Here is an 18,830-nt window from a genome sequence, read left to right as displayed (position 1 = left end):
TAAAAAATAATTCAATATATTTGAGGTTATTTTTTGTGACTGTAGAACAGAGTGTATAGCAGAGCGTTTCCATTAGCCAAATGGGTTTCCATTTTTGATGCTAATCCTTTCCACATCTTGTGTTCCTGGCATCAGAACTATGTTGTTAATAATTGCAGTTTTAACTTGGTGTTATTTGTTCAGTGTTTAACTCTGACATACATTCTGTTCCATAACAGGGGTGTGATGACGCACCTTCTTTATACTAGCTGGTTATGTTAGCAGGTGAAACTGCTAATTCTGAGAAGGTGAGATTTAAAAAATGTGAAACCGGTTTTTTTTTGTGGTGGGAAGTGCTGCCAGCGTCAACAGACCAATGACAATGACAGTGGGAAGTCCTTGTCCTACTTTACAAAGGTGTGCTGGCTTAAAGAAAACTTATTATCAGTAGATGCTTTGCTTGTGTAACATAGTCTTATAGCTATATATATATTATACTGAACTCTATAGTCTGGAGTACTGTGTATATATATATACTATACTGTATAGTCTGGAGTAGCTGATAGTAGGGTGCAAATTATTGCTAGTAAAAGAAGGAAAAATTGTGTTTGTTTTCTGGAGTCAGGTGCTGGGACAAATTCTGACATTACTACAAATATTTAACTGAATTTTTTTGCCGTTGGTAAGTTTATTATTATTATTTTTAATTTATTTTAAATATACACTCTTGAAAAATGTCTAGGTGGCTAACAGGTCCATAAAACCCTGTCAAAGTTGTAGAGATTTATGTAGAACCTTTAATGGTTCAATATAAATCAGTGAATATCCTGAAGTAGTGTTGAGTTTTTGGACTTTTTGGTTACCCAGTTCCAAAACTATTAACAGCCTTTTATTGTGCGTTGATAATCAAGTTAATAAGCAAGTATTATTGGATGTCTAATCACTGTTTGGTGTTATAAGGTGAAGAGAATACTCAAATGGCTGAGAGGATTCCCTGGTGGAAGGCCTTCACTGGGAGGGTGCTGAGCAACATCCTTAAAGACGCTGCTGTTCAACAAGATCAAGGCTCAGACAGCAAAACCTCGGGCTTCCAGAGCGATGGATTTGACGCCTCACAGCTGGAACCTGCCTTAATCGAGAACACGTTCAGCCGCAACCTTTCCGTCTCACGCTCGGGCCGCTACAAGGAAAAACGCAAGGTCCGAGCCACTCTGCCCACCAACAAGAACCTTTACGAAAGCAACACAGCCGTGGCCAAGTAGGCATGCTGAAATCCTAACATCTACCACAGACACTGATTACAAAGGATCTCTTTGGTCGGTCATTGATGCTAATGCTGCTTACAGTGGCTGAAGCTAACACAGTGAGCGTTCAAACAATGCAAACAATTTAAAACATATTTTGTTAATTAGGGTTATTAGGGTTAATTACATAGGTTGGTCAGTAAAGCTAAATGCCCTCAGCTCTGAGAACATGTAAAAGTTTATTCATAGCTACACTGTATTTTCCTTGTCACCAGGAATGGTAGCTTTTTATTTTACCTGGAATTGTGGATATAAAACATTTAAGTTGCATAATTGGACTGATTACATTTAAGAGCAGACCTAAAGCTTTAAAGTTTCAGTTTTTCCTGAGATTGAACTGGCTGCGCATCTATCCCTAACTCCTGTACAACAGTTCTTTTTGTGTGTGTGTGTGTGTGTGTGTGTGTGTGTGTGTGTGTGTGTGTGTGTGTGTGTGTGTGTGTGTGTGTGTGTGTGAGCGAGCACGTGCATGCATGCTTGTGCATGGTCCATTATGATGTCTCGTGTTAATGTGGTAAATATTAATACAATGTTTATTTTATTGATATGAAGGGCCACTTATTTATTATCTAAATTGTACCGTTTCAGTGCTTTTGTAGCTGTTTGTATGAAGGATTTTTACATACAGTTATACATGAATGTAAATTAAACTAAATGTTTTTGTAGTCTGACTTCGTCGAATGATATACTTTCAAGAGCCATGCAGGGGATATCCCTCTGTCATGTCTGTTCTGAATGGGATCATTTTTGCACTAATGGATTTTGTAGGATTATAACATTCAGCATTCATGTTAAAAATATTTATACATTTATTATATGGATGTATGACAAGGTCATGCAGACATAAACCAGTCCACATATTACTTGAGTGTTGTTTATAAGGACTTCTACTTTAAAGACACATTGTGTGTAATGGCAGGTTGTGTAACATTTAGAAATGGATGGAATGTTATGTTTAAAAGTTGAAATAGAAGTGCGCCGTAGACGAGATCATACTGATGCCTTACTATCATCTTGTTTATCACTGTTATCAGTAGATCACTGTTTCCTTCCCATTTTCACTGAGGTTGACAGTAAATAAACTACCAAAGAGTTTTTTTTAATTACAGATCTTGAGTAATTCATCAAAATACACTCAATATCACTTCCTCTGATTTTTTCCTTGCCTTATTGTTGGGGGAAAGTTAAATGGACATTTTTAATCATTATCTTGGTACACTGGTACTTGGTATACTGGTACAGCATCATGTTAATAGTACAACTGAAGATTCCTACTGATACACTAATTTATCGTATAATTCCTATGAAGATTAAATGGTAAAAGCTGTTTTTCATGCAGCCCAACATGGAAATACATTACACTTGAAATCTTCTCACAGTTCTTTGTATTCAGAGACAATGAAAATGTTTCAGTGTCATCCCTATTAAAATTGTATTCCATCTAAACCTGCAGTGTGTAAGTTTATTTATTTATTTACAAATTCATAGAAGTTATTCTAATTATATAATTCTATTATATTCTAAAATATTTTCTTGCTGCAAGTTACCTCAACAGCTATTGGCAAAACCTTGTTGGGAAGATACATATTAGAATATTCCAAAAGCATTGGATCAAAGTTAAAATGTAAAACAAGACTTAACACATTTGGAAAAATAGTCTCTGTTCAGTTGACAATGCATGAGTAATGAAAAGCAACCAGAGGTATAAGATTTGTTCACACCCTCTGTTGAAATACAAAGCTTGTGGTAGAAAAAATATCCATCACTGGTTGAACTGGTCAAACTTGTAGGCCATCTTTGCTATAACGATGGTATTTTTCCTCTTCGTTATTTCTTGACTTCAATACTCACTGAATGTATGAGAAGATATAATTACCTTAATTTTGTGTCAATTAACTTGTTTAACTTTCATTCATTCTCTACTGCTTATCCAAACTACCTCGGGTCACAGGGAGCCTGTGCTTGTTCTCAGGCGTCATCGGGCATCAAGGCAGGATACACCCTGAACGGAGTGCCAAACCATCGCAGGGCACACACACACACTCATTCACACTACGGACAATTTTCCTAAGATGCCAATCAACCTACCATGCATGTCTTTGGACCGGGGGAGGAAACCAGAGTACCCGGAGGAAACCCCCGAGGCACGGGGAGAACATGCAAACTCCACACACACGAGGCGGAGGCAGGAATCGAACCCCCAACCCTGGAGGTGTGAGGCGAACGTGCTAACCACTAAGCCACCGTGCCCCTTGTTTAACTTAGTAGAGATAATTCATAAAGGTTAATTTCTGCCAACAAACTGGCCAACATAGTATACGAGTGTGACTAGCTCAACCTGGGTTTAGCAGCTGGTTGTTAAATAACTTACTAACTTAGTTATTTGGTAGAATACTGGACTTTTCAGCATAGCTAATGCAAGCTAAACTTAATGCTCAAACACTCGCCATATAGCTCAGAGCTGGTAAACACCGTCTTAGCATGTTACTTATAACTACTTATTAACTTGAGGTATGACTTCAGTTTCACTTAGTAAACATCTTTAACAGCCTCAGACAATTAGATCCTCACATTTGGGCTGCAGATACTGTTTTTTAATAGTTTGTCTACCATCTGGAGACTGGATTAGATAGTTGAATCTATTCCAAAAAAGGGAATCTCCAACATATTACCATTAGTAACTTTACATATTTTGTGTACAGTATGTAAATCAATCCAACAATACACTAACTGTGTTGCTTTTAATTTCATGAGATGTGTGTAACGCCCTTCAGTCACTGGGGTTATTTACTGATTTAAAAGCACCCCCTGCTGGTGGTGTCTGAAATTACAGCTTTCTACGCGATAGTCTTCTTCAGCAGGTAACTGATTTAGTGTCTTATGACTGTTAGTGCAACCCTAATTCTGTTTGTCTCTGTGGCGTTTCTGATTACATCTGATTATTTGCTACAACCTTCACTTTATTTATTTGTGGGTCTTTGTGTGTTTGTAGAATTCAATGCATTATCGTGTTCCCCACTCTATTCCCTACCTCAGTTGTGTCTGGTCATCTTAGTGGGTAATTCGTTTAGACAAAATCCATTGTAAAAGTACTGCTTGGGTTCCCTTCCCTTCAATGTACACAGAAAAACATTAAAAAAAAAAAAAAAACACTTTATACAAGTTAATACCAGTCTGAAGTATGCAACGTGTTGAAAAACAGTAACATGTACAGCTTTATTTTAAACATCTTCTAAATGTGCCATATCTCAGTTAAAGGCACAAACATTATTTCACAGTTCTTGGAGTGTACTTGAGATCATGGTTGACTTTGATAGATCTTTTGAGACAAAAAGTATTTTTGTGTCATTTTCAAGAAGAAATTCAGCAGGCCTTAACACTTAACTGCTCCCAGATGCTTGTTTACATGAACTGTAACAGCAATCATCATTTTCAGATACTCAAGGCTGTCATATATAAATGTAAACCAATACTAACAGGCTGTATACATCTCTTTTAACACTGATCATTGCTAATGGCAAAAGAGTAACTTTTTTCTTTTATAATTCATCATGTTGGTATGTGAATTCTCGCGCAGATATAAAGCCATCCTCATCATCATCCTCCTGTTGAAAGATGTCTTCTACCATAGTTTCATGATGAGTGTCATTGGGAGGGTATCCATGTCTCTCAAACTCTTTACGCAGATACTCTTTAACCTGAGACAGAATTACAAAATCATGTATTAAGATTAGTAGTAGTATTAAGATTTTGTTTATCATCTTTAAAGATACACAATGATGACAAGTTTGCAGGTATGTAAAGTTTAAAAAATGTACAAGACAAGCCTTCTTATTTTGCTTAGTATACACCTCAGACTTGGAGAGCTTCCAGTCATCATTAAGGTCCATTTCCTGAAATGACTCATGCGACCTGGGGCCATTCCTGATCTCTATGAGTTCTATGTCAAAGATCAGGGAGCTCTCTGGTGGGATCTTTCCTGAAGCAGAGTAGAGGCATGCAAATAACAAAACGGATCTTCACTTAAAGTCAATTTAAAGAATAAGCACAAGCATGTACTAAAAGCTCACCTTTGCCTTCCTTGCCATATCCCAGAGATGGTGGGATGGTCAGCTTTCTTTTCTCGCCTGTGCACATGTTTTGAAGTCCCTTGTCCCATCCCTTGATCACCTCCCGGATACCCAGGGTAAACCATACTGGGTGTTTATCACCCTCTTGACGGCTATTCATTCAAAATATATATTAATACATTACAATTAAAGAAAACTTATTATCAGTAGATTCTTTGCTTGTGCAACATAGTTGTCTTATAGCTATGTATATTATACTGAACTCTATAGTCTGAAGTGTGTACACACTGTATAGTCTGGAGCTATAGCAGCTGCTAGCACAGAGATATTCACTACAATTTTAATGTACTAAAGTGTGTTACTAAAGATATTCAGCAGCCTCTGAATTGCAAATGTATATATACTGTATATACAATATAGGCAATATATACTGTATATACATAGTTTCATGATGAGTGTCATTGGGAGCGTATCCATGTCTCTTAAAGTCTTTATGCAGATACTCGTTATGCAGTGTGTATCCATAAATGATCAAAAACTTTTATGCCTTTTTGACCTAGTGGTGATAAGAGTTTTGAAGAACATCACTGGGGACAATGAAACACTGCTTGACTCTCATATTACAAACATTATATATTCCGTACATGCACTTTATATCGCAGAGTCTGAGACCACATTTATCTGTGATTTTTTTGTAAACATAGGAAATCATTTCTTTTAATTCTTTAATTTCTATTTAAATGTAAGCAAATGTGTAATATTGATCATGTTAATTATTAAGTAGGTACAACTGGTTTTTCCTCTTCCTCGTGTTTGATGTTCTGTCAAAGAATGTGTTCAGATGAATGGGTCAGAAGGTTGGGATGATGATGATGACTTAGGATGTGAAAAGATTGTTCAGTGTTCAGAACAAAATCTGTTGACAATGATGGTGTGCACTGTTTTTTTCACTTCATATATCATGCAACCATGCAGAGGAACCATGCAATGGAACCATGGAACTATCAATGGAACCATGCATGTTACCTGGAATGAAACATTGTCCCGTTACTCTCCAGAAATCCGTCGTAATGCACCAGAAGCAGATCCCCATATTTGGTTTTTCGATGACACAGAAAAGGTTTGTACAAAACTTCAATTTTCACCTCCGGTTCCGGAAGTTTTGCGCCATGAAGGCACAAAAACAGAGCTGAAAGTAAACACAGCCAAAATTCCAACATCATTTCAAACTAAATAATACGTCAGATATCTGTCAATACACTGAGAGCGGGATGTTCTCTAGTTTTTTATGCAGAAAAAGTAACAAAACGTCTGAATTCCAGAGGAATCCAGTCTGAATCCCCCCCGACTACGTGGCATCCAATTTCTACACTCCCAAACATCCCCACGTGAAAAAAAACCCAGCCAATTTCTAGATGTTAGTGCTATTGGTTGAAGTGGATGAAAATCACGCCTTAAAAACAAATAGATTCATCTCATTGGATATCAGCTAAGCTACAGACACGCCCATATAAATGCACCTCAACCAATCAGGAAGAGTTTCGAGGAGAAAATAATCTACGATGTCACGCAAACTGAGTGAACACGTGTGATCACGTGGATTGGGATTCACGAACAGTTGAACGTTCGTTGTGTTCGTCGTGTCTAATCACTAGACGTCAAGTTACGACAATTCGTAGGCATCAGTTCTCAGTATTTTGAAGTGAACAAGTGATGAATTGTGAAGAAAAGAGTCGCCATGGAGGGAGTTCTTTATAAATGGACCAATTATATAAGTGGTACGTAGACGCTCGTTTTTAACTGATATCAAAATGTACGTGTAGTTTTATTAAGTGGAGATTCTAAGGTGAGGAGAGTAAGAGAAACTGAGGTGGACTGTAGGCTCGGTCGTGCCAATAACTTTAGAAATATAACCGGACAGATGATCTTTGCTTTATTTAAGGTTATATAATTTATCTTTCCTGTTGTTCCTCCAGTTGTGTAAAGTGTCTGTACAGAGTAACGCTACAGCGGTGTGTTTTGGTTTTACTGTAGTTGGCTAACTTGTGTTAGTTGGCTAGCTAGTGGTGGCTAGCTAGTGGTGGCTAGCTAGTGGTGGCTAGCTAGTGGTGGCTAGCTAGTGGTGGCTAGCTAGTGGTGGCTAGCTAGTGGTGGCTAGCTAGTGGTGGCTAGCTAGTGGTGGCTAGCTAGCTAATCACCAACATTTGGAAGACAGCTCTAGTGACTGACTATCGATCAGGCAGCTTAGCTCTCAGGTCTGATGGCACTGACTCACTTTTCCATTAGAAGTCAAGTCAAGAAGCTTTTATTGTCAGTTCAGCCCTACATAGATGTTACAGCAGTAATAGCAGTTATACCTGTTATAGCAGTACACAGTGAAATGAGACAACGTTTCTCCAGGACCATGGTGCTACATAGAACAAAGTCAGAGCTAAGGACTTAGTAAGTTAGTCCTAGATACATAAAGGTTATCTGTGCAACCTGGTGTAAACAGTGCAGGAAGAAAGACAGTGCAGACAAAAGATACAAGACAATACACAAAAGACAATAAACAGAAACATAACTCAGTTTCAGAAGCTGATGAATAAAACTGAATTGTACAATAGATATATCTAGATATTGGTTTGCCTGCTATTAATAAAGGTGTCATTAATGAAACCAGCATTTTGATGAATTAGCATTCATCACCAATGTCCATTTTATCCTAGTGGAATCTTGACATTACACCATAATGAGACGACAGACACGTACACCCACACAAACAACACACACACACACACACTTTTGTATGAAAACGAATTTTGTATGAAAAATTAGTTTGTCGTTCACATGTTACGTTCTTTGTCTTTACAAGGTTGGCAGCCACGCTGGTTTGTGTTAGCTGGAGGTACTCTTTCATATTATGATTCCCAGGAAGATGCCTGGAAAGGATGCAAGGGCAGCATCAAGATTTCAGTCTGTGAAATACAAGGTAAAATGAAATAATTTTTTTATGCTGTGGTGTTTGAAGTTTGGTTGTATGGTCGCCTGTGATGTTTGTTGATGTCACTGTTGTGGTTTTGTAACGGCCACTTTTACCACATTCACAGTTTATTTTATTGGGTCGTTTTTGTTTGTTTTGCACATATACCCTTTACAGTGCACCCATCAGATTTCACAAGAGTTGATCTGACTATACCAGGAGAACAATACTTTTACCTCAGGGCCATCAATGCAGCAGAGAGACAGAAATGGCTGGTAGCTTTAGGAACGGCCAAAGCCTGTCTGACAGATAACCGGACCAAGAAAGAAAAGGGTAAGTAATACAGCTCTCAGAATATCCTAATCCTTGCCTGCTTTACCTCTTCCTTTCATAAAATTTCTTCTAACTCATCCTCTTGCTTGTACTCAATAAATGAATACATTAAAATTGTGGTTATTCTTAACAGACCACACCCATTTGCTGACTGAACAGACATTGTTGTGGTTTAATGTGTTTCTCTTTCTCTGCTTAGAAATCCAGGAAAATGCTGAGGCATTGAAAACCAAGATGTTTGAACTGAGGCTATACTGTGACCTTCTCCTTGAACAGGTGAACAAACTCAAGGAGAGTCCTTTGGTTGTGGGGGCAGCTATCTCGGAAGAGGTGAGTCAGAATTTTCATGGCTTTGAGCAAAACAGGAGTTTATTAATCTTCCATGGTACCTACACATAGTAATAGGTACCAAATTAAATATTTTAATACATTTACATGCTGGTGCATTTGTGAAACGTCCGGTTGAATGTGTTCTGTGTGGCGTTCAGGCAAGGGAAGATTCAGGTAGTATGGTGAAGTCCACTTGTGCCACGTTTCTGAAGACGCTGGAGGAGTGCATGCAGATAGCCAGCCGCACATTCAGTCCAGACCTGCAGAACCTCAGCCCACCAGAGACGCCATCTGTTGCTGCCATTAAACCTCACAAGGTGTCAGTTTTGTTATTTTCATGCATATTTGCCAAATAATTGCTTCCTTTTTTCTTGATTTTCTGCCCCTGGAATGTTTTACATGTATTCAGTTCTACACACCTTTCAGTTTTTAAGTTGTTTTTGTCTGTGCAGTGTAAAATCAACCTAAACCAAAAATATCCATTTCAATCTGAATGGGACCAATGGGTGTAAAAATGCTTGGCATGGCTTAGGTCTGAAATTGTCCTTTAACAGCAAATTTTCTAATGCTCTAATGTTTTTTTGGTATCTCTGTTTTAAAATTTTTGTTTTTCTTTCTTTTCTTCAGATCAAATCTTCTAACCAAAAAAGTCATCATTTGGAAGAAAAGTAAGACTTTAAAAGTAATTTTGCAAATATATATATATATATATATGATGTATGTATATATGTATGCATCCTATGTTTATTAGCCATTTTAATAACATATTCTGGGGCATAAAATTACTACAAAGGGCATTGAACTACCTAACTGAGTGACATCAGGGTTCCATTACTCTTTAATGATTGGGTTGGGCTGTCTAGTTCTTCTGGGTTGGACAGTTACTTGGAAATATTATAATCCAATATCTTAATGTCGGTCTTATTTGCAGACAGAGGCACTCAGTAAATAGCTTGTCTATTGCATTACTACCTAAGAATGTGAAATTAGGGCCAGATGGAGAACCCTCTCTATTACCTCCAGGCGAAATGCCAGAAACTTCAACAGGTAAACCACATACACACTGCGCTCCTAATCCTATTGGACATTTTCTTTCTTGTTTTAAAGGTGTAGGTTGTCATTTCTTTGGTTAGTGTTTCTAGATATATGATGATAATAATATGTATTTACAGACTTACAGAAACTTACTGAATCAAGTCTTGCTAGTTTCTTTGTTTCCGTTGGCCATTTGCATTTTTAATGAGTAGACAATGGGTTTCACCCAATCTGTAGAAGAGTTACACAACTCTGGCTGTTTCTTAAGTGCTGTACTTTGTGTGCTGTTAGTGCATGTATAGACATCGGTGTATTTGTGGAATAAATCAGTCAGTCTATTACAGGGGACGGATCCATCAAAGATCCCTCGGGGAAATAGAAAGGAATGTAAATCTTGTCATTGTAATTCAACTCCCTTGCAGCGGCGAGCTCAAAACTGCTCCTTTAGTGTAGATGAATTATTATGAAGGTCTTGTGGTCTTAAATTTGTAGCATGAAAAAATGCTACCATTATATTTTACAGAGAACTGTCTAGTGGAGGAACAACGTGAAGCCAAGCTGGACGTACGGAGTGCATCTCACCCAAAAATTCAGGATCCTCCCTCAGAGGAGGCAGGAGAAGACATGCGTCCAGTAGTAACTCACACATTAGAGAAGCAACAGGAACAGCAACTCACCACTCTGGAAAGCCAACAGGCTGACCCAGATGCGCATGAGCTTGACTCAGAGTGTAAACTGGAAAACGAAGATCAGGTGGAAACATTCTTCAGTAATATGAGCCACAGGTATGAGGAACCTCTGGCGCTGTGATTTACAGTATAATGAATGAAAAATGACACATGCGTGTGTAAGTTCAAGTCGTGGTTACAGAACAAATCATACACCACATATGTTTTTTTTAGTTGTAGCAATCTGTCCTCTTAGTGGGATTAGGATTTAAAATATATTTAAGCATTAGTATTAATTTAGCAATAATGAAAATATTCTCATGAATACTGAAGAGAATGTATTTACACAATGCTTCTTTAGGCATTAAAAACAAAGAATCCAAATTACAGAGACTTACAACAATCCAAATGTTCATCCTTATAAAATGCAATAATTATTAAACGTAATATTTGGAAACAAATCATGAAAAAATCGGGTGCTTTATTAGTGTGATTTCTCAGACACAACTGATTTCAGGATGTTCCTTTTAATACTAGGTTTGTGGAGCCTTTTCTGTTACACGTCTTTTCCTACCTCCGTCGTGCAATAAAAGAATTGTCAGTGAACTAAGAGCTGAAGGTATTACACAATTACACCATAATACTCTTAACAGTAGTAAGGGCGATTTTTATATTTCAAAACAGCTCTTATTATTGCAAGACATTTGTGAATAATGAAAACAAACAATGTGAACTCCTATACCTCAGCAGATACTGTCCGTTACTAGGAAGTGAGTGATTCAGACCAGCAGCACTGATTCTTGAACATTCTTTTGATTTATGATGAAATGGCAAAAAAAAAAAAAAAAAAAAGACTCGCTCCCACCCATTAATGAGTTTGTTTGCTTTGTTGTGTCGTGTTCTTTGTGTTGTCTTTGTAATTTGTGTTCAGCAAATAAACAACCGTTGCTGGAATCTATGGTAATACATTGTCATTTTCTGAATGTTTGTGGCGTTCCTTTTATAGATTTAGTGATATAAGCCTGGAGGACGACAGTGGTATCCCCACACAAGCCTTTTTGGACTCTTGCTATGCTATAGTGCCAGTATTAGGTAGGACATTCTCTCCTTTCACTCTCTCTCCATCAAAAACCTCTTACAATTAAAGGCCATTCCCTGTTGTACAGCTGGCTTTCTTTCTTTTCTTTCATCCTGCACATCCTTTCATTCATGAACTAGGAGCTGTGGCTTCACTCGCTCTTTTGGTTGGGGGATCATGCATGTTTTACTACTCATATTGTAGATGGCCCGGTGATTAGCTATGAACACTGGTGGTGTCAGTGAATGAAATTCCTTAAACAGAGCCTCGGGTTGCTTTCTGATCGACCAGTCAGCTTGCCATTGATCTATTCCTTTGCTGTAACAGTGGGTCCATTCCCTGCCTGTCCAGCTGTGGGAGCACGTTCAGTACATATGTAGACATCTTATATGCTAAATACTCAACAGCACAATGATGACTTTTTCTCCTCAGACAAGCTGGGACCAACAGTCTTCGCTCCAGTTAAAATAGATTTTGTGGGCAACATTAAGGTAAGCAGTAACATTGAGCAAACATGCAGAATATTAAAGCAAATTCCATCTTTTTTCCTCTTCTTAGATTGAAGCATTGTTTAAGATAGTAGGTAGTGTTGCCAGCCCGGATATTCACGTTCTCCCCATGTTTCTGCTCAGGATTTACTCCCTCTGTTTAAAAACATGCCGGTAGGAGAACTGGCTACAAAAATGTGTCCCAACTTTGTGAATAAATGTATGAAAGTTTGTGGAGTTCCTTCTGGGGGGAATTCTGCTGATTTGGGCACTAAGCTCCAGAAGAAAACCATTCTAAACTGATTGTTCTGCATGTGTTAGTCACGTCACTACAGCGGTGACCAGAACGACACGTTATAATTTCAGCTAATGACTTGTTATGGCCACTAGGTGGTCTCAGCACAGCGATGATGTTCTGTTAAAGACTGTTACAAGAAAAAGTTCATGAACGATACATTGCGACGTATTGACTAAATAAGGTTCATTTAATTATTATGGTCCACATAACAATAACATTTTCAACAGTGTAAAAGTAACTATGTTCTATTTGTTGTACAGATTGTTGCAACAGGACAAATGATATTAATGTATAAACTATGCCATGTACTTCACTGAAAAATCCAAAATGTAAAGTTTTGTGTGTCACATACGGTACACTGTCACACACAGTACGACGCATGTAGTGAAATGCTTTGTGCACATTATATGTATGTTGAGTAAACAATTCTGTGAGAAATAGAGGGATGTCGTATCTTCTAGAAAGTGCAGCAGAAGTTACAGTCAGACCCAGACAACTTCCCCACTCTGCAGAGTATTGTGCTCCATGAAGTGCAGATGCAAGTGGCGCAGGTGCGGAACTCGGCCACCGAGGCTCTGCTGTGGCTTAAACGAGGATTAAAATTCCTCAAAGAGTTCCTCTCCGAGGTGGATGTTGGAGAGCAGGACATCCATGCAGCTTTGAGTAAGTGCCAGGACTCTGTGCAAAGCCAGTTGTATTCTATATAATGAAGTCTCTTAATCAGTATTGTCTTACATTTTTAAAGCCACTGTAACCAAGTTAAAGTCACTGCTATGTTAGAGAAGATATACAGAAGGAATGAACACCATTTGTCTTAAAAAATCCAGAGTATTTAATCCAGGATATTCAGTTGGTGTTTTGATGATGGTAATGTAGCACATTGTCTAACACACGTTCCAAGTTTGTCAGTTAGGAAAAGATCTGGTAATTGTGAAGACCATATATCATATCATATATCATATCATTTCATATGTTGTATCATTTATTTGTCCTAAAGCTCTGTGGGTAGGGATGTAGTCATCCTTGCAGGGAACAGTCCCAGTTAAGGACAGAAATGTGAAATATGGAATAGTGTTCAGTGATAGTAATTTTGGGTTAATTTACAGCTAACTTTTCTGTACATCTCTGTAAAAGAACGTCTTGGTGTCGAGTCTAACCGTAGCCTTAACTCATCAGGATTTCAATGGACTTTACATCGTGGTGAATGTATTGTACAGAAGGAAGCAGAAAAATGAAGCTCGATTGTATACAATTCTACAACTTCTACCGTGTAGTTTACTCTTTTGTTTCTATAATGATTGCTATTTAATCCTTATTTTGGTGCTAATGGCAAACTGTAAAAAACTGTCTTTTTACAGACCATGCCTATGGAAAGACATTACGCCAGTATCACGGATGGGTGGTGCGTGGAGTCTTTGCTGTAAGTCTCACACCTTCTTTTTTTAATTACACATATACAAACCTTACCCCTGACTGGTATGTGTGTGGTTACAGCTGGCACTGAGGGCTGCTCCTTCCTATGATGGCTTCATGGCAGCACTGGTGTGCCATGAGGGAGATGAGCTGAGGGAGAGTTTTATGTCAGGAATGCACCGTGATCTTGCCGTTTACCTGCCAGCCATGGAGAAGCAGCTGGCCATCCTGGATGCTCTGTATGAGGAGTATGGATTAGAGTCAGACGAGGTGGTGTGAGACATTTGCAGACATAGACAGAACTCACTCTCTGGCTGCAGTGAGTGTACGTAGTGTGTTCGAGCTTGATTAAGGAATACTGTTACTGCTGAAGGCAGACTTGGTCTGTCTGGGCAGATGAAGCACTGTGGCACACTGGATTTGTATAGCTAGCATCAGCGCTCTGACGGTGCAGCCACCTGTATGCTTAATATTGGGCCAAAAATGTACGTTTTAAAGCCTGTAAAGGTTTTTTCAGGGAACAAGCATTTTGTTGATGGGTTACAGGGTGGATGCTAAGTGTTTTATGGCACCTGGTAAATGGGTTCTTTTCTAGTCAAAACGTGCCCCTTTAAAAAACCTCACAATGTAGGTTTTTATGTATTAACACACACATCTGTGGTAAATATGTAAACTGTCTGTAGGTATACAAGACACGGTATTTGCATTTGTCCGCTGCTGGTGGAATTTTCATACACTCTTTGATATATAAGATATTCATTTGATCCCACTGGGAGACAGTTAGACATTACATCCCAGGCCATAGGCAAGCACAGAGGATGCCTATTTGTCCGGTTTCATCTATAATAAAAAAAAGACCTGACATTACTTGTCAACATGCATGAACATGAAGATAGACAATTATTAGCCTGGTTAGTTGAACTGAATATCTTTTATAGTGCCAGGGCATAAACTACAGTACATAGGAGAAAATGAAGGAAAAGAATGATTTAAAATATCTTCAAACATTTTGTATTTAGCACAATTCATTTTTTTTTATTTATAAATGACAAAATTTGTACTTTTTTAAAAATAATTGTATTTATTAAGTAACAATTGCAAAAATAGATTTAGTTTTACTTGTTAATGTAGCCAAATGAACAATACTGATCTGTGCGTGTTGTATTACATGGGTTTTGTTAATTTTTGTGTTAACAATAATAATAGCAATCACAACCGAAATAATTTGTTGAATCTACAAGCTTCTCAATCTCACTTCGTGTCATACGTTACAATTGACGTTAGCTACTGTTATGGCTGTGCAAAGCCAAACTAAACACAGAAATACACTAACGATCCAAATTGTATATCGTAACTAATTTTGATGACTTTCACGTCACTGTTTCCCAAGTGTTGTTTTTTTTGTTGTTGTTGTTGTTGTTTTTTTAACCAAGTAATATTCCGTTTACAATTAAGAACTGCTCCATTTAGTCACTTTGATCCTGAAAAACATTTTAAATTGTCAGCTTTGTATTACAGATGCCATACATCTACGTATTCCAAATATGGCAGCTTTTTTTTTAGTTAAATTTTATGGTGAAACATAATTTTAGACACATTTAATATCCTGAAACGATGATCTTCTCTAGGTGACTTTATAGCTGTACATAGTACAATAATACATACATATATGTACGGCACTTGTGCTATTCTCAGACGTTCGTGATGGTAATTTGTTTTGTACTATGCACTTTTGTGCCTCTAATGTCATGCCATCTCTTTCTTGTATGACCCATTCTGACATTAGAGGGGAAAGGCTGGCTGTGTGTATACTTGATATGACAAGGTATATCTAATTAAATGCATATATCAATCCAAAATTGTATAAAATTGAAGAATGTGATGCCGGGCATCAATCTGACTTTGATATAATGAGATTTCTAATGAACAATGATCATTAAACAACTTGTGTCTCATTTGAAGTGCTTGTAATTGAATTTTTTGAAAGTGCTTCTACACTGAACAGACAAGCCGTGACGGATGAATCTCAAGTGTCTGTGATTCACGTGCTTCATAAGAGCGCTAGGTAAGTTCAGCTGTATTTGTTATACCAGCTGATCAGAAACAATTGTATGAGAGGGGAAGGAAGAGACAGGACGACTCAAAAAAGCCATAAATATTAACATTAAATTTGAACTGTTGATATGCACAATATATGTTTACCTGTAAACACTGTATGCGCGTGTGCCATGTTGCTGCGATACACAGTCCTTCACAATGTCTAAATGTGGTTGCCAGGACACACAACATACACAAAAGCAAAAAGATCCCTAGCCTCAGTAATAGCCTCTAAGAATAGAAGGATTTTGTGTTTGTATCAGTAAGACTGAGAGTGAGCTGGAAAGACAAGTAACTATAGTAAAGATTATCACTTTTCTGTGCTTGACAATCACAGAGAGGCCTCTAATTCTGACAAAGTGCCACAGACTGAATGATCGCATGGGGACTCTCATTGTGCTAAGCGCTTACATATAGCTCTCCTGTGACTAAATAAACTGTAGTCGTAAGACAAAAATAGTGTGGACTCCACGGTTGGGTTGAAGGTAACCAAATTACATTCCATACACAGTGGAAACACTTTTACTATGTGACCTTATTTTGCTCTGCTAGAATTCTGAAGTGTTCATGTGTAAAGACGAGTGTGGAAACATTGCAGGGAATGAGCGTATGAGACTGCACAGTGGACTGGCCTCTAAGGACAATCAAAATCAGTGTCTTCATTTTCCATCAATCCATCAGCCTGTCATTGTTAAAGACTTGTAGGGCCTTACTAAAAATTCTAGTGACCTTTTGTTAAATCTATCAACATGCTGAAGTGGAGGATCTTAGAGCAAGATTTATTCAAGGTCACTGACTTGTGAGACAAATGGGGGGAAAAAATCATGTGAGTTATTGTAGCCTAGCCAAAATACTTTACAGACATTGTAACTTTATAGACATGGTAATATGAAATAACACCACTGCTTAGCCCAGATGATAGCCATGATTTCCTTTGCAATACCCTCGCATGTTCTGACTGATGAAGTGAGCTTGTCTGTCTCTTAACTTAAAGTCCATACGTTTGGCATGGGCAGTGTTGGCCTCAACATTTCTGTTGTAAATATGCATTTTACATGGTCTAATCTCGAGTGCAATTTATTTGGTTTAAATGATGGGTAGGATTTTTTTTTATATGAATAGATTAATTTGTACCCTTTAGCTCTTAGTTCTGTGTTGTCTTATGTAGGCCTGTAGGAACGTTGTACTGCATCAGCTATATATGGTCAAATAAACAATAAAAGCTTATTGACTTCTTGATTTGACTTGGGTAACCCCTCTGCTCCTGATAAAACTATAAAGTGTTTTAAAGGAATTTTGCTCCACAATTTTTTCTGGTTTGTTAGTAAGGTATATAAGTAATATTTGTAGGAGGCATTTAAATATAATAACATATACGCTACATGATGGCTAATGCTAGCTAGCACTTAGGATTGGTTGCAATTCTCAGACATATGTGACAAAGCCTTACAGTATTCTGAATACTATGACAACTTGTATATTAAATGGCAAAATGACCCTTTGGTCCAGTGGGACATACAGCAGACTTGAAAGTCCTGTGTGTGTCACTACTTAATTGGTGAGAAGGTGTAACCTCAGGTATTTCACTGCCAATACATATGTGTGTGGCTTGGTGTCCTCTGCCAGGCCACTGCACCTTGCATACCTGCAATTCCCTACAATAGGTCAGGGCTTTTCTCTGGGTCTAAGCTGACAGCTGGTCTTGTGTGTTTCCTGTCTAAGGCCCCGCCACTGAAATGCAACACCCTTCCTTTTCGCCTGCACCAAAATAAGCTGTCTCTGCAAGGCAGAGGTGACAGCTGCCTTCCCCTTATTTAATTTCTCTGTCTGTTTCCACTCATCCCTGAGTTTCCACTGTGTCTTTAGCATTTGTGGCTATTACAAATCATACCCAGCTGCATGCCATATTTCACTTTTTTTTAATCATGATATTCTAATGATACATTAAGACATGATCTAAGTACCAAGTTTTCCGAAAAAGCTTGTGTAAGCTCTAACCCTGCTTGTCTAGAGGCAAATTACCCTGATGTAATTATAACAGGACAGATATGACTGTGTAATACAGTTAGATAGATGGAGTCTCAAATATGCTCTTACCCAATCTCCACTGCAGACACACACAACACTTTTTGACTAGTACAGTAAGTCATAAGAAAGCCATGACTCTGATTTTCCACTTCTGTTACTAAGCTAAAGGAACATCATAACGCTTTTCCTCAGGGAGCTGTGGACTATTTCTTACTCATCCTGCTTAACCAATCACATTCTCTCTCTTTTACCTCAAACAACCAAAAGGAAGAGTGTTAGTCACTCAATCTCGACTTTATTCAGTATCTTAAACACCTCCAGATCTTTTTCATCTTGCAGCTTTACTTTCACACTTATCTTAGGATGATTTCCTGTGGGGACTTTGGAGCTCTGGTGTAGGACAGCAACCATACCCATTCAAGTAGTGTCTTCCAAATAGCCCTTACTGTCTGGATTTTAGGCCAACTATATCTAACCCATACTTTCCCATCTCACACACTAACTCTAGTGCTTTCCCCTCCAGTGGTAACATATCATGTCCCATTCAATTTCTATTCCAAGGGTCTTGTCCATTCAAAACTGATCCTCACCTTTCATGTTGCGGTCAGGTGGTCAGCCCACAAGATGTCTCCAATTGACCCCAAACATGGTGCGAGTGGCCCAATCACCAGCTGTTTTGTGGCACCCACAGGCCTAGCTCCAGGGGTAACCCTGTAACTCCCAGCATCCCATTGTACAAGCCTTTTT

The 18,830-nt window shown here is 38.2% G+C and overlaps 3 protein-coding genes across 3 annotated transcripts; 2 read left to right on the top strand and 1 right to left on the bottom strand.

The window, feature by feature from the left end:
• The first annotated feature begins 411 nt into the window (after positions 1–411).
• LOC125140854 (proline-rich protein 15-like protein) lies at positions 412–2,386 on the top strand. The gene is made up of 2 exons (XM_047811308.1): positions 412–661; positions 940–2,386. The coding sequence occupies exon 2, from the start codon at positions 957–959 to the stop codon at positions 1,239–1,241; it is 285 nt and encodes a 94-aa protein (XP_047667264.1). The 5' UTR covers positions 412–661; positions 940–956; the 3' UTR covers positions 1,242–2,386.
• A 2,088-nt stretch (positions 2,387–4,474) lies between these two features.
• On the bottom strand, positions 4,475–6,748 carry fkbp14 (FKBP prolyl isomerase 14). Its single transcript, XM_027148928.2, has 4 exons — positions 6,380–6,748; positions 5,354–5,505; positions 5,135–5,262; positions 4,475–4,981 (listed from the first exon to the last, which is right to left on the bottom strand). Exons 1-4 carry the CDS (start codon positions 6,574–6,576, stop codon positions 4,823–4,825), a joined length of 636 nt encoding a protein of 211 aa, XP_027004729.1. The 5' UTR covers positions 6,577–6,748; the 3' UTR covers positions 4,475–4,822.
• Positions 6,749–6,937: 189 nt separating this feature from the next.
• On the top strand, positions 6,938–15,919 carry plekha8 (pleckstrin homology domain containing, family A (phosphoinositide binding specific) member 8). Its single transcript, XM_047811490.1, has 13 exons — positions 6,938–7,131; positions 8,208–8,324; positions 8,493–8,648; positions 8,848–8,978; positions 9,137–9,295; positions 9,606–9,646; positions 9,910–10,025; positions 10,537–10,798; positions 11,688–11,773; positions 12,192–12,250; positions 13,007–13,208; positions 13,904–13,965; positions 14,040–15,919. The coding sequence occupies exons 1-13, from the start codon at positions 7,092–7,094 to the stop codon at positions 14,235–14,237; spliced, it is 1,629 nt and encodes a 542-aa protein (XP_047667446.1). The 5' UTR covers positions 6,938–7,091; the 3' UTR covers positions 14,238–15,919.
• Positions 15,920–18,830: the final 2,911 nt, after the last annotated feature.

Source organism: Tachysurus fulvidraco, chromosome 3 (assembly GCF_022655615.1).
Source record: "Tachysurus fulvidraco isolate hzauxx_2018 chromosome 3, HZAU_PFXX_2.0, whole genome shotgun sequence".
NCBI classification, from domain to species: domain Eukaryota; kingdom Metazoa; phylum Chordata; class Actinopteri; order Siluriformes; family Bagridae; genus Tachysurus; species Tachysurus fulvidraco.
This window is presented reverse-complemented; position numbering and strand designations above follow the sequence as displayed.

Bases quoted from the DNA above. Each gene is read 5' to 3' on its own strand.
- LOC125140854 (XM_047811308.1), top strand. From the start codon at position 957: ATGGCTGAGAGGATTCCCTGGTGGAAGGCCTTCACTGGGAGGGTGCTG.
- fkbp14 (XM_027148928.2), bottom strand. From the start codon at position 6,576: ATGATGTTGGAATTTTGGCTGTGTTTACTTTCAGCTCTGTTTTTGTGC. The intron at 5,506-6,379 runs GTAACATGCATG...TTGAATGAATAG, and splicing joins GGGACAATGTTTCATTCCAG to CCGTCAAGAGGGTGATAAAC. The intron at 5,263-5,353 runs GTGAGCTTTTAG...ACTCTGCTTCAG, and splicing joins ATATGGCAAGGAAGGCAAAG to GAAAGATCCCACCAGAGAGC.
- plekha8 (XM_047811490.1), top strand. From the start codon at position 7,092: ATGGAGGGAGTTCTTTATAAATGGACCAATTATATAAGTG. The intron at 12,251-13,006 runs GTAAGCAGTAAC...CGTATCTTCTAG, and splicing joins ATTTTGTGGGCAACATTAAG to AAAGTGCAGCAGAAGTTACA. The intron at 13,209-13,903 runs GTAAGTGCCAGG...GTCTTTTTACAG, and splicing joins GGACATCCATGCAGCTTTGA to ACCATGCCTATGGAAAGACA.